Raw genomic sequence first — 15218 nt, forward strand, 5'->3', positions numbered from 1 at the left:
TGAGAAGTTTCTTTTGTTAACTAGACTTATTGTGGTTATCATTTCACAATATATACAAATTTTGAATCATTACATGCTTTGCCTGAAACTAACATAATGTTATATGGCAATCATACCTCAATAAAAAAATCTGAATATTACTCTGCCATAAAAGAGAATGAAATCTTGCCATTAACAACACCATGGATGGATCTAGGGTATCGTGCTAAGTGAAATAAGTCTGAAAAGATAAATACCATATGATTTCACTCATATGTGGAATTTAAGAAACAAATGAACAACAATAAAAAAGAGATAAACAAAAGACACTCTTAAATACAGAGAACAAACTGGTGATTGTGGGGGGATGGGTGTAATAGGTGATGGAGATTAAGAGTACACTTATCATGATGAACAGTGAGTAATGTACATTTATGTTATACACATGAAACTAATATACACTGTATGTTCATTATACTTGAATAAAAACATAATAAAAAATGAAAAAACAATGAATGTGATGCCATGTTAATACTAATTTTATTTTTTTAAAAGTTTATTTCACTTTCATTGCTCTATATGCATGTGTGTATATACATATTTTTTTTCAACAGTACAAACAGGAAGAGGAGGGTAGCTATAAGTCTGTATGCAACAAAAAACTGTTGGGTAAGACTCAACTGAGAAGCCAAAATCACTATTACCTACTTGAAAAACAAACTGCTCTTCTTTTCAGCCTTTAATTATGTATTTTAAGTTCAAGTATTTTCTGTAAATAGTAAGTTCTTATGACATATTAAAAGACTTTCAAAAAAAATCAAAAAAATTAAAAAAGGCTTTCATTCACATCACATATTAAAAAAAACTAAACCCATAGTTCATGAGCCATATTAGAGGACTTCATTACAAAACACAATCTGGCAATTTTAAGAGTTAGTTCTGTCCAATCAATCAGTACCTTAAAACCATACCAAGCCAGTTATCACTACACTCCTTTTTTGATAGTTTACCAAAAATCCAAGCAGTAAGGGCTACTGAGGCTCAAATTCCTTTCTCAACCCTACTCAAGAATTCCACAATATCCATCCCACAATGTAACCTCACTTACTATAAATTCCTTCCTGGAGTTATTTGGTCTCTATACCCCATAGATGAACACAAGTATACATATTACATGATTAAATGGTGTTTTGCATGTATTTCTTTCCAACTACACAGTATGTATACCCTGTCAGGAGGATGTATTTCATACTGCTTTGCAAATACACGAGGGGATCAATAAATACCTGCTGAAATAATGAATTCTTAATCAAATTTAAGTGTTTTCATGCTGCTTACCTTTGGCTGCAAAAGTAAATGCTCCCATGCATGAATTAAACTCTCCACAATTCCTTCTCCAAATAAACCTGCATCGACAGTTTCTGTTACAACTAGGGATACTCTATAGAATGATTTTTTAAAGATATATGTGAGTACGATATCATGCTATTTAATAAAGATGTTAAAGCTGAGAGAATAAAGGAAGAGTATATTATAGAAACATATAAAATTTTCTAAAACATTTCATTTTTTAAATATCTACCCTCAAATCTTAAGGAATTTGACTCTACTGTTCCACAGGCTCCTCTGTTCTCCACTGGCACCCTGTGGGGTAGGGAGACACAAAAACTTCACTTGACCCTGCTGCTTCTTCAGGCCATTCTTTCATTACCTAAATCCTTAAGAGTGCTTCATTCATAGCCATTACCTTTACCAGTCCCCTCCTTAATGCTGAGTAAATGAATTTCTGTCCCCAATGCTCTATAAAAATATTCTCTATCATAAATAACTCCCCTACTTATCAAGATCAATAATTGTTCTTAGTTCTCATTTTCTTTAACCTACAAATAACATATAATGGACTGGAGAAGGCCTCCCTCTCAAAATCCTTTCTTCTCCTTTCATTATCCAGGTTTACCTCTTACACATTCATCGTAGTTCTCTTGTTGCTCCTTACTTTACCTACTACCTGTGAGTTTTCACAAAAGCTTGGTCCACAGAGCTGTGATCTGCTGACCATTCTTTCTAGAAAATTTCATTCAAAGACCTACCAAAACAATTTCTCCCTTCTCTGAACTTCTTCAGCACTTATTACCAGTATCATTAATTTATGTAGTTAGAAGATAAAGTTTCAAAAAAAAAAAAAAAAAGATAAAGTTCAATGAATACTCCTTATCTTCCTCTCTAGATTGCAGGTGCCTTGAAGACAGAAACAACTTTGATATGCTCCACAAGCAACCCAACACTATATAAATACACAAAATTTTCAGTATTTACGATTGTATACATTTAGAATGTATCATCTAGTCCAACATCTTGTAGTCTCTAGATTTGCTTAAGGTCAAAATAAATTAAAACAGTTAGTATGGAATCCTTATCTACTAATTCAAAATCCATAGGTCCTTCCTACAATACTATCTGTGAAAGAAATGAAGGTTAAGTTAAGGTAACTGATTCATGCCATGGACTGAATTTTGTACCACCAAAATTCATAAGTTGAAGCCCTAACTCCCAAAGTGACATTTGGAAGTAGGGTCTTTAGGAAGTAATTAAAGTTAAACGAGGTCACAAGGGAAGGGCAAGGCCTTAATCTGACCGGGCTGGTATCCTTATAAAAGTGGAAGAGACACAGGTGATCTCTCTTTCTCTTCACATGCACAAAAGAAAGGGAAGGAATTCAGCTATCTGTAAGTTAGGAAAAGAGCTCTCACCAGAAACCAAATTTGCCAGCACCCTCAGATCATGCACTTACAGCCTCCAGAACTGTGAGAAAATAAATGTCTGTTTTTTAAGCCACCTAGTCTGCGCTATTTTGTCATGACAGCCTGAGCAGATTAAGATAATTCAGGACACTGTTTATTTCTATAAAATGTGTCTATCTGCCTCAACAATCTAATAAGACTTCTTTCACAAAAATCAATGTAGAGCCTACTGAAAAGCATAAGTATTATGTAAACATATATATCATTATACATATGGAAGAAAACTAAAAAATCACAGTCCAAATGACAAGAATATAAAAGTCCTCTTTCAATATAAACTGAATTTAAATAAGATGAGAAAAAAAACAGCCAAGTAGTGAAATAAGTGTGCTACATAAAGAAAGCTGTCTATAAAATGACCGTGTTGGACCAGATGATTCGTAAACCCATTCTAGCTCTAAAATGCCATCACCTTTGTGATACAGATTAAAGCCAGATGATATACTGAAAAGCCAACATTTATGAGATAATATTCAAAACATCTGAAGAACTCGGCCCAAAATACTTTGACAGCTGACATTTCCAAAGCTTTCATGCTAAGGATAACACAAAATATGACAAGTCCATTAAGCCTAATCTACTAATGTATTATTTCTTACCACAATTTTTAAATAGTTAGTGACCACACAGGAGGTAGTATTTATTTTCAATCCAGAATACTGAAAATAACAAAAGTAAAGTAACTTGCTAAAGGTCAAATTTATTTATTGAATCTCTTAGCACGAGTTTTTCTCAAGATCCTTAAATATTTATCAAGAATATGACCTTATTATGAAAATCCATCTTATGCTAAATGATCCTATATTCCTATCTTTACAGTATAAGGGTTGTGGCATTTTTATTTGGGCTAGAAGCTCTAAACATGAGTATCTTAATTTTAAAAAACTAGTGGATTATTAAAAACTAAAATTATAATTTATATATACATGTATATATACATTATATAGTACCTTTCAGGAATGTGTTTTGGAATTTCTATGTCAAATGACTTCATGTGTAAGAGTTTGATTCCTGCTTCCATCTTGTTTGCTGCCACTACATCACAGGCAAGTTCATACATGGTCTTGGATAACTCACAAGCATATACTGAGTGTGCTCCAGCTTTCTTAGCAAACATGCTGCAAGGTGAAAAAGCGATCCATCAAGAAAAAATAATCCACTGTAGTTATTCAAATTTTAGTGGAATTATGATGCTTAAACATGGGGTTTTTCCTTTTATTCTTTAACACAAACATTATTCATTCCACATAAAAAAGTGAACCAATATTCTTATTAAGAAACAAATCATACAATAAATCATGACATTCATGTCTTTAAGAAGACACAACTGGAATGAAAAATGTTGATAAGCTTTCACTTGGACAACTAGATTCAACCAGAATGTTAATATAAAAAGTACTCTTAAAAGGCATTATTCAAAATTTCAAGAGTAACCCCAAATTCTTAGTAATGTCCAGTTCTTGATAATGCTACAGTAAAAAATACAATAATAGTGGTTATATGAATAATCATAAGACTATGAGAAATAAACTTTATTTTTGAATCCCACTTAAATTTTCTATATTTGGTAAAAGCTTTAATTTACCTTAGTGTGTGTGTGTGTATATACATATATACACACACACACACACATATATATAATTAAAGCACAATTACAACAAACCTTAGTATTCCAGTTCCTGCTCCAATGTCCAAAACGCTCTTGGATCCCAAACAAACTGCATTTTGGATTGCTGCATTGTAAATCGTATTCCTTTTAGTATCATTAAGCATGATAAAGTGCCAGCGTTCCACCAACCAGTTTGCAACACGATAAAAATTCTCCTTTGCATCATTGAAATCAGGGTTTAGTTTCACTGCTTTATGAAAATATCCAGCTGCTTCATCTCTAAAGCCCATTCTATAGTAAAAAATGACAGACAAAATATTCAATTATTACGTTATCAATTACTATGCCTTTGTTCATGCCACTCATCAGGCCTGAGAATCCCTCTCCAGCACCCAAATTCTCAACCCAAGCACCATCACCTTTGAAAAGCCTTTTGTGAGGATTACAATCTTTTATCATTTTTTCCCTTTCTGAACCCTTACTGTATTTATGCATTCTAGGAAACTGACTATAAATTACTATTGTACGAAAGTATAGTAGAAGCTCTCAGAGTCATCCTCCATTTAACCAACCCACTAGAACACCAGTGCTTTCTAAAAACCATTCCCTGTATATAACATACTAATGTCTAAGACTACTAGGCTTCTCTGTAGTATGCCTGTATACCTTTTCTTTCAGCCTTTGAGTGAATTATCCAGAGTCAATTGTGTTTGCTGCCAGACCAGCTTATAAAAGTTATACTTGTCATTATAATTACATATTTTAATTAATGTTATAGAAATTAAATAGGAGCACTTGGGTGGCTCACTCAGTTAAGTGTCTGCCTTTGGCTCAGGTCATGATCCACAATCCTGGGATCAAGTACCACATCAGGCTCCCTGCTCAGTGGGGAGCCTGCTTCTCCCTCTCCTCCTGTCCCTCCCTGCCCCCACCCCACTCACGCACATGTGCACATGCTTTCTCTCGCAAATAAATATTTTTGAAAAGAAAAAAATAAACTAAATAAATATAACTGCAAAAAGAGAGTCATTATTTCTGAGGACACTAAGCTAAATGCTTTGGAAAAAATCAAAGGCAAGTCACCCAAAAAATTGCTACTGAATAAGATGTGAGCAAATCAACAATAAAAGGGGGAAACTATCAAACTATCTAGAACAGTGCTTCTTGAAATTTCTGTGATGAAGAACTCATCTCCCCTTGTTAAAATATTTGTAGACCAATACAATTGTCACTAACTGATAATAAGTGGACTTGTACCAGGGTATGCTCCACAAATTAAAAAGAAGTAAGCTAGTAAAACCCTTTTACACTCCTACTTCTTCACAAGGACCTTTAAGCATTCTGTCAATTAAAAAAAAAAAAAAATCAGACTATTCATTCTAGGTATGGTTAAAAAAAAAAAAAAAAGACATTTTGGAATGCCAAACAAGGAACTACACTCGTTAACAAAAGGTGTTGGCCCTATCTCAAATGATAGGCACTCATGTTTAAGATTTGTATCCATTATTTTTAAATATCTTGAAGACAGGGTTATCTTTTCTTACTCTGCAACTGACACTGCACACAATACAAAATACATTTTATGTAATCATTACTTGATGAAACAAACCTAGCAACAGCTATTTTAAAATTTTTAACTATCAACAGTCTGCTGAATCAAAACCAAGCCTGTCCCTAATAATTTCCTGCAGTTTGTGCTTCCCTTAAGTTTGAATCTTATTATTCAGTTTTCTTAAACCGTAACTGAAAGATGTATGGTCCACTCAATTAAAGTACAATTCATATTGATAGACTCAACATGTGTGTCAGTATCAATAAACTATAAAACCACCTTTTTTCTTTTAACTAGAAAAAAAAATTACCTTCCCAATTAGTAACTTAAAAAATATGTTTTGTTTAAGTCTGATACTATTGGACAAGATTGAGAAGTTAAGGCTTTCCAGACACAAATTATATTTCATAAATAAAAGGAAGGAAGAAGCTGAGTGAAGTCAATCGGAGAAGGACAAACATTATATGTTCTCATTCATTTGGGGAATATAAATAATAGTGAAAGGGAATATAAGGGAAGGGAGAAGAAATGTGTGGGAAATATCAGAAAGGGAGACAACGTAAAGACTACTAACTCTGGAAAACGAACTAGGGGTGGTAGAAGGGGAGGAGGGCGGGGGGTGGGAGTGAATGGGTGACGGGCACTGGGGTTTATTCTGTATGTTAGTAAATTGAACACCAATAAAAAATAAATTAAAAAAAAATCTTTACCTAAAAAAATAAAATTAAATAAAAATTAAAAAAAAAAAAAAAAAGGAAGGAAGAAGGGGAAGCTATGGTTTACTCCGGAAACCTTTTTCTCCTGGAGCAGTGATTCTTTTAGTGGGAACTGAGTGACCCACTCTCTTTGATGAGGAAAGTAGAGGACAATAACTAAGAAACACTGTTGTAGAGAACAAAGACAAACTGTATAGCAAAAGTTACATTCACCCTATCACAAGTTCTGAATTCTCTTTGTCTAAAATAGAAATTTTGCATAATTAGAGCAGCCTGGGTGGCTCAGCAGTTAAGCGCCGCCTTTAGCCCAGGGCACGATCCTAGGAGCCCCGGATGGAGTCCCATGTCGGGCTCCCCGCATGGAGCCTGCTTTTCCCTCTACTTGTGTTCTGCCTCTCTCTTCTACGTCTCTCATGAATAAATAAATAAAATCTTAAAAAAAAAAAAAATTTTTTTTGCATAATTATATCTCCTTAAGCAAACAAGCATTTTTTTGTCTCAATAAATGGTAACTGCTCAAACTAATATCCTACAATAGGTCACCAAGTTACAATCCATCAAAAGTATGTAGAGCTCCAATTTTCTGTTAAATTGAGTATATCCTTAAACGTAAGTTTCAGAATGATATGATCGTTACATGCATATTATTTGGAAATATAATTGAATGCTATAGACTAAGTCCCCTTATGTGGACTGAAGAACTAAAGAAAACTTTGAAATTTAAATGTAGGTTTTTAACTAATGTGACAAGTTATTTAAAAATCTTTTAAATCTAAATTTCCCTTTAAGGGAAAGTGGTTGCTGATTAGTAGGGATGTAATCTGTGTATCAGGATCAGGTTAGCTGCCAGGGTGAACAAGCAAGCCTTGGTTGACAATCTGCCTCATTTTCCTGTTTATTATCATACTCTACAATTAGAAATTATCAAATATTTGTCTCAAGGGAGTACTCACTGCACTCCCCAGGCCATGCTGATTAAGACTATTAAACTATATAGTGGGATCCCTGGGTGGCTCAGCGGTTTAGCCCCTGCCTTTGGCCCAGGGCATGATCCTGGAGACCCGGGATCAAGTCCCACATCGTGCTCCCTGCATGGAGCCTGCTTCTCCCTCTGCCTGTGTCTCTGCCTCTCTCCCTGTGTCTCTCATGAATAAATAAATAAAAATCTTTAAAAAAAAAAAAAAAAAAAAAAGACTATTAAACCGTATAGTAGCTCCATCACTGAAACTAATACATTTTGATAAAGGTATTTCTTATATAGAATTTTTCATTGAATAAAACTTAGTATGACTGGATGAACAAAGCAATAATACTCAAGGGCAACTGCTGGAACAGGTAAAAGGATCTCACTATATAGAACAGGACATTATCACAGTGTTTCCTAAACAAGAAGGCTCCTTCTCCTTTGTACAAAGAAGTGAAACCAGATATAGTAAAACAAGTTTAAAACAAAAATTTGGGGTTTTCATGTTTTCCTAATTATATAGTTTCTGTGGAGAATAGACAGAAATTAATTTCCAATGGCAGGTTTCCAGCCAGATCCAGAGAAGAGATTTACAAATCCCTGGCAAGAACCACAGTGACTTACTTCACTGCCATCCTGCAATCCCACACCTATGTCCTCTCCAACAAGGTCTGGATCTTAGCCCAGTGAAGGGAACCCTTCCTTAGATGCTCTATCTCAGCTCTCGGGGCAGTGGCTATTACATAGTATACAATATAATACTAAAATTGATCTGTTATTACATATTATATCTCCTATTTTTATATTCTTTGGGTTCTTTTTACTTCTTACTAGCCAATCCTTCACAGTTCCCCTTCACAGTTAATAATTCTTTATATTAAACTTGTCCTTTCAAATTACTGTGTGATTGATCCCTGATCAAGACTGATACAGAATAATTCTTAACAAGTAATACTGAAATCACTACAAACCTGAAGAGATGCTCCCCCATACTATTGCAAATTACTTCATCATCAGGAAACAGTTCCAAAGCTTGCTCATAACAACCAAGTAAGTCTTGTGTTCGACTGAGAGCATCAAGCTCTTCAGCCCATCTGAACAGTGTATACTGAAAAGTTTCCTGTGTGAAAGAGAAAACAGTAATTTAGTCAATAACATAAATGAAGAACATACAACAATGGTCGATGAATCCACAAAGAACAGAAGCTATTATTAACTGATCACCTTAGTAATTAGTGTGCAAAGAACTGGAGCTAAAACACAGCAATGAACAACATAAATCCTGTTCCTATCCTCACAGAAGACTTGTTGGGAGAAATTTAACATACAATTTTGAAAAATTTCAAAATGATCTAAAGTGAACCTATTACATTTCTCTCACACAGGATATAAGGTTAAGGTACCACTCAACCTCAAACCACTAAAGTCATTTTACTTTTTTTTAATTTTATTTATTTATTCAAGATAAACACAGAGAGAAAGAGAGAGACAGGCAGAGGGAGAAGCAGGCTCCATGTTGGGAGCCCCACGTGGGACTTGATCCCAGGACTCCAGGATCATGCCCTGGGCCAAAGGCAGGCGCCAAACTGTTGAGCCACCTGGGGATCCCCACTAAGTCATTTTATAATGCTACCTTAACTCCAATACAATTAGTTTATAACCCGGCCAATTCTGTGTCAGTATCTTTAAATCTGTCACTTCTTCATCCCCACTGTTACAACATAGTCTGGCCCTTGTAATACTTGCTGGACCATAATAACAGCATTCCCACTGTCACCCTAGCTCCAATCTCACTTCCCTGTAGCCAATCTCCAGACCACAGCACCATAGGAAGAGGGAAGGCTTTAGTCATTCCAGTCTCATCCTGAACACATTTTACATCATCTTCACAGATTTATACAGAGGAATTGATACTTGTAACTGAATCTTGATGGAGTTTACTACAGAGAAAAGAATACAGGGCAGCCCAGGGGGGCTCAGCGGTTTAGCACCGCCTTCAGCCCAGGGCCTGATCCTGGGGACCCGGGATCGAGTCCCACGTCGGGCTTCCTGCATGGAGCCTGCTTTTCCCTCTGCCTGTGTCTCTGCCTCGCTCTTTCTCTATCTTTCTGTGTGTCTCTCATGAATAAATAAAATCTTAAAAAATAAAAAGAATACAGAAGAAGATTCTACAATATTGGGGGGTAGGGGGAGGAAACACATATGATATGAAATAGGCCAGGAAATCTATAGGTAACCAGCTTGGTGTGGCTGAAGTGTGGGCATGGGGAACAGAGTAGCAGGAAATAAGACTAAAGAGATCGTTTGCTAAGGTCCACACAAAGATATATGGGCTTTGGATCCGCAGGAACCCTATTGAACAAGAGGAACAAAGAATTAAAGAAACCACACTTGGGTTGAACCATTATTCTGCGGCTGACTCCCTTTAAGAGCTAACTGTATCTCAACATAGCACCATCTTTTCCTTGAGGCCAGCTGCTCCCGAAATTTACACTGAATTGATATTAACTACAAACATCTATATGTTACACCTAGCAGGTAGAGACCGACAATGCTGCTAAACATTCCACAATGAGAAGAATCATCCCATCCAAAAAGTCAACAGCGCTAATGTTGAGAAATGCTGGGTGAAATAAAGCAAGTTGCTTAAGGATGAAAACTGAATGCAAAAAAAAAAAAAGAAAAGAAAAGAAAAGAAAAAAAAAAAACCTGAATGCAAAATTAAGTGAAATCATTTTTTTTTAAATTTGGATTCTAAAATAACTTGAAAAAATTTAGAGCACTTAAATAGAATAACCATCACAGTCCAGTCACTGAAGCTTAAAGAACGCATCATTAAATGATTACTTTAGGCTAAATCCAAACTTTATTCAAATGCAGACACCCATAACATTCCTTCTGCATGTAAGTGGGACAAGTGCAAAGGTCCTGAGGCAGGGATATGCTAGAATTAGATATGGTGAAGAGAGAGAGAATCACCTGTGGCCTCATTTGCAATACAGCCTTTATAGGAAGATGTAAGTTTTGGAAAAAGAGAAGTGACATCGTTTCACTTGTTAAGAAACGCTCACGCAGGCGGCGGCGAGACAGGCTACAGGAGAAAGCCTAGTTAGGAGCCTACTGCAACAGCTAACAGATGCCTGAGGCTTTAACCAGGGTCGTAAAGGGCAAGGTGGCGAGGAGTGGTAAAATTGTGGATGTATTTCAAAGATGGAGCCGAAAGGATTTTCTGACGGGCTGACTGTGGGTGCGGACAAAAGCGAAGTCAAGAACGCGCGGTCAATATCAACAGCAACCGCCAGCCACTCCTCTTGACCCCCGTCTGCCCCAGGTATTCCTTCGACGCGAAGAACACAGGATCTGCCGGCAAGTGAACGAAGGGACGTCCTCCTCACCTTCACGTCGTCCTTCAGCTCCGGTGCCAGGCTGAGGACGAGGAGGTAGTGCGCGTAGGCGGTGCCGAAGTCCTGGGCGCTCAGGCAGTGCTCGGCGCTCCGCAGGGACCGCGACACCAGCTCGTCCCGCCCGGCGGCCCCCGCGCCGCTCCGGGCGCCCCGACGGGGCCTGGGCCGCGAGTTCGGCATGACAGAGCCACCGCCCCGACACCCCGTTCGTGGGACCAGAGGGAAGATGTCTGACTCAGAGGAACGACAAGACCGTCGCGCGGGCCACACTTCGGAGAGCCGGTACACGGAAGTCAGCCCTCCGCGGCGCGTGTGCGCGCGCACCCCCGCCAGGCGGAAGCCCCGCCCCTCCCTGCGAGCGGGCTCCGCGCGGCGCGACCCCCAGCCCCGCGGCTACCGACTCCGGCCGGCGGCGCACGCCGAGCGAGCGAGCGAGCGAGCGAGCGTCAGGGCGCCCGACGTGGGCACGTCGCGGCCCGCCCCGTCGCGTGGGGAGGGAGGCGCAGGGCGTCCCGTGCGCGTGCGCGTGCGCGTGCGCGGTGGGCGGCTTTGCCGCTGGTCTCTCCTAGTGTCGCCTGCGTCTCGGCGGTGCTCTCCGCCCTGAAACAGCTTTTCTGTCCGCCTGTCCTGGCCGTCAGGAGTGTGTGACTTCCACTGCGGCCCGCACGGTGCAGACCCCCTCAGCGCGAAGCTCCACCCGGCCGTGAGGGGCTGAGTGGCTGTGAGGAGAGGGCGGGTGCCTGTGGTGATGCTGAAGACTTGGATCGTGATTCACTAGAGCTCAAAATGGCGACACGGGAAAGAAGTCGGAGGTGACGAACGTACCTCAGATGTGGTAGAGCAGATGCTTTCACAGGCGTTGTTTCAAGTCACCCTCGCAAAACCCCGGGAGGCGGGCCTTTAAATCCCCATCCTAAAGACGGAAAAGACACCCTGACAAGAGGCTTGCCCAATATCACACAGCCGGTTGATGGAAGAGGCGTGACTCGAACCCAAGTTCCCTGTTCTTTTTTTAAAACGAGTTTAGGGTTTAGGGTTTATTTCTCTGATGGGTCACTACTATAGAGGAACCATGTTAATACGTAGGAAAAGCTTTTCTGCCTTCAAGAGTGGCCCCTGAAAAGATGGATTCAAAACTTTAAAAGTGGAGAGGGAAAGCATTTTTGTCCTCATTTTCAAACATGTCCATGGTGAATATTTAACTTAACAAATAAGAGCATTTGTATATCAAGCTAACAAACATTGAGGCCTCCTCCACTTCTCTGCCTACTCTGTTGACCCGATCATCTGGACCACCCTTACTCTTGAGCATCTACCAATGTAAGTCCTTCGGAGGCCGAATCACTAGATTGCTGACCTGCTTCCCTAGTCAGAAAGTTCTTCAAAGGCAGTGACTCTTCGTAACCATTTTTGTGACTTTGCCTCTAGCAGAGTCTAGCTCAAAGTAAGGACTCAAATTTTTAACGGAACGTACATTCCCCACTAGCAGGCTCTGCTTGTAGATTTTCCCAACCAATGAGGTCCTTCTGTCTCTCCCCTTCTGCATTGCTACTTTTTGTAGTAGACAATTTGAGATAGGACTATATGGTATTTCCCTACCAAGACTGCATTGCTAGGCCAAGTAGGATGTAGTAAAACATGAAAAGGCCACTGAACTTTAAAAAAAAAAAAAAAAAAAAATGCATTCTGGCCCAAACTCGACCTTTTCTGCATGTCCAATTACCTTTCTTTAAGAAGCATTATTTATAAAAAGGCTTAACAAAGCTACATTTCCTACTTTGGACAGAAGATTGATATAACCATCAAGTGAGACGATGAGATGTATAAAAGCATTTTATATGTAAAATAAATTTAATGGTAGGCATGTATGTTACTATTATCTAGAGTTATTTAAAACTAATCTGGATGATTAAAAATTAGGTCCCTAACACCTTCAAGCACTTGATCAGAAACAATGCAACTCACATCATAGAAGAGCCTAAAGTAATTGGCTGGAATCTCCCTTCAGAAAGCAAAGGGAGACCTCCCAAGCTTTCTCTGCAGAGATTCAGGTTAATGGAGAATCGTTCTAGTCACTTCTGTGAGTCCCTGCTTCAGCTGAATTAACTTCACAGATTACGTAATAGTCCAGGACATCCTTTCCTATTCCACATGGGCAAGATTTCTTTTTTTTTTTTTTTTAAGATTTTGTTTATTTATTCATGAGAGACACAGAGAGACAGAGGGAGAAGCAGTCTCCCTGCAGGGATCCTGATGTGGGACTTGATCCCGGAACTGGGATCACTGGGATCACGCCCTGAGCCTAAGGCAGGCGCTCGACCACTGAGCTACCCAGGCATCCCACACAGGCAAGATTTCTTTTGTCTTGTTTTATTTTATTTTGTTATTTTTATCTGTTGGTTTATTGACGTAACCTACATCCTTCAACCCAAACACCTAGACCATACAAAGGTTAATTTGGGTGTATATTACCAGTATAGGCTAAGTGATAAAGGAGGGACTTGGCAGATAGTGGAGGGTAGGCAGAGAAGAAAGGAAAGGAGCCAACTTGCCTTGTTTCACCATCTACAGTCTCATCCTGTAGGCAGTGACTACTGCTAAAAAAGTGCAAGGGATGCCTCCTGCCATTTGTGAAATACATCAGGTACCATTGTGAGCTACCAAGTGTCACTGAATTAAAATGTGATTAGTCTTCATAGAGAAAGGGTAAGTTACCTGCATTTCTTTATAGCTTAGACACTACATAGAGTAAGCCATTTGGAAAAAAAAAAAAAAAAAAAACTGATACAAATAACATGGAACATCTGGTTACCTTAACAAAATGGAATAAAAATATATTTTGACTATTTTCCTTTATTACCTCATTCCAAATTAAGACTTAGAATTACTCAGATTGTTCATATTTATTGAAGGCTAACTGCATTTATTATAGTTCTCTTTCAGAACTTTTGAAAGAGTATTCCATTGCAAAGAACCCAAAAGCATGTTGCAAAACAAATGTAGAATGTAGGTTTTACTTCTTGATCCTTAATCAAAGTTTTCTTTAAAAACATCGAAAGCATCACTGCTTTATTCAGTCACCCTCCCACTCTACAACCAAAACTATAATTTTTAATTTCTTTGAGATGCTATTTGATTCCTTCACTTATGTGTTCTAGTTCACCGTCTTTAAGGGTTCCAAGAAAAACCACACTGATTAGAAAACCACTGCTGACTCAGAGGCAGGTTTAACTGTGGCTGTATTTTACCAGGTTCTGGGCAGCTTGTCAACAAACCACACATGTCAAACAAGGAAGCAAAACCAACTGAAAGGCTCTGAATCAATCAACTTTCCAATGTGCAAAAGTTGAGGGTTAACAGTAAAGAAAAAAAAAAAAAAAGCTTAACATGAAGTTAGCAAGGGATAAATAGCTTGCTGGGCACAAGTATCTTGTGTTTATATTTCTGTGGAGATTCATACCTTTTTGTGTGATCTCTTTTGTTTTCTTTTGTGGTTTGGAGCCTTGTTCTGAACTCTGCATTTTAGGGTCATCTGGGAAGTTTTTAAGCGATATCAATGTCAGTCCTTATAGCTGGAGATACTGATTTAATTGGCTTGGATCAGGGGAAGGTCTAGACATGAATACTTTTAAAAAGCTCTTTGAGTTTAAAATGTGTGGAGGGGTGGGAAATATGATGCAGGCTTCTATTATATCTGATATATTTGAAGTATTTAGGGTATTGTAGTATAAAGTGTAAGGGCAATGTAGGGAGTAGAAACATAATTTGCTTATGGCTTAACAAAAATTGTGAAGATTGTCTGAACTAAATTCTTTAGAAGTGATTCGTATATGATAAAGAGTAGAATGTTCATCATATTATTTGTTGGAGAAAAAAATGATAACTGAATCAACAAAACCACCACCACCATGGACCAACTGCTTGGGCACTGAAATTTGCATTGATACATTCCCAATGCAAAGCATTTCTTAATTTTCCCAGTTTCTTCAATATTTTTTATTTTACTACAGTTAGGATTATTTTTGTTGTTTTTTAATAGCCCTTTCTGATGTTCTGTGTGCATTTCAAAATCTGGAACTCAACGTTAAATACAAAATAATAGACCAGTGCTAAGTTCAGGATCTGTGTGTATAAAGGGCCTGTAATAATGTGACAATAGTTTCTGAGTTTCAGAGACCATATAAGAGGAGATT

General features: G+C 38.3%; 1 protein-coding gene and 1 long non-coding RNA gene across 4 annotated transcripts in view; one reads left to right on the forward strand and one right to left on the reverse strand.

Annotated features, from left to right (window-relative positions):
• The window catches only part of PRMT9 (protein arginine methyltransferase 9), a 41152-nt gene extending 29794 nt beyond the window's left edge, over positions 1 to 11358 (reverse strand). Inside the window, exons 1-5 of one of the 3 annotated variants that reach the window (XM_077846284.1) lie at positions 11017 to 11353; positions 8593 to 8741; positions 4444 to 4680; positions 3731 to 3898; positions 1318 to 1420 (exon numbers count right to left, since the gene is read on the reverse strand). In XM_077846284.1, the coding sequence (XP_077702410.1) occupies positions 1318 to 1420; positions 3731 to 3898; positions 4444 to 4680; positions 8593 to 8741; positions 11017 to 11205 (846 nt within the window). In that variant the 5' untranslated portion in view covers positions 11206 to 11353. Of the gene's footprint in view, positions 1 to 1317; positions 1421 to 3730; positions 3899 to 4443; positions 4681 to 8592; positions 8742 to 11016 lie in introns of those variants that run through there. The other 2 variants (XM_077846285.1, XM_077846286.1) reach the window with 2 other exon arrangements.
• Positions 11359 to 11519: 161 nt separating this feature from the next.
• Positions 11520 to 14875, forward strand: LOC144282524 (uncharacterized). Its single transcript, XR_013350993.1, has 2 exons — positions 11520 to 12345; positions 13210 to 14875. It is a non-coding gene; the product is annotated as an uncharacterized LOC144282524 (long non-coding RNA).
• The last annotated feature ends 343 nt before the right edge of the window (positions 14876 to 15218 follow it).

The sequence above is a fragment of the Canis aureus genome, chromosome 13 (genome assembly GCF_053574225.1).
Source record: "Canis aureus isolate CA01 chromosome 13, VMU_Caureus_v.1.0, whole genome shotgun sequence".
Lineage (NCBI taxonomy): Eukaryota > Metazoa > Chordata > Mammalia > Carnivora > Canidae > Canis > Canis aureus.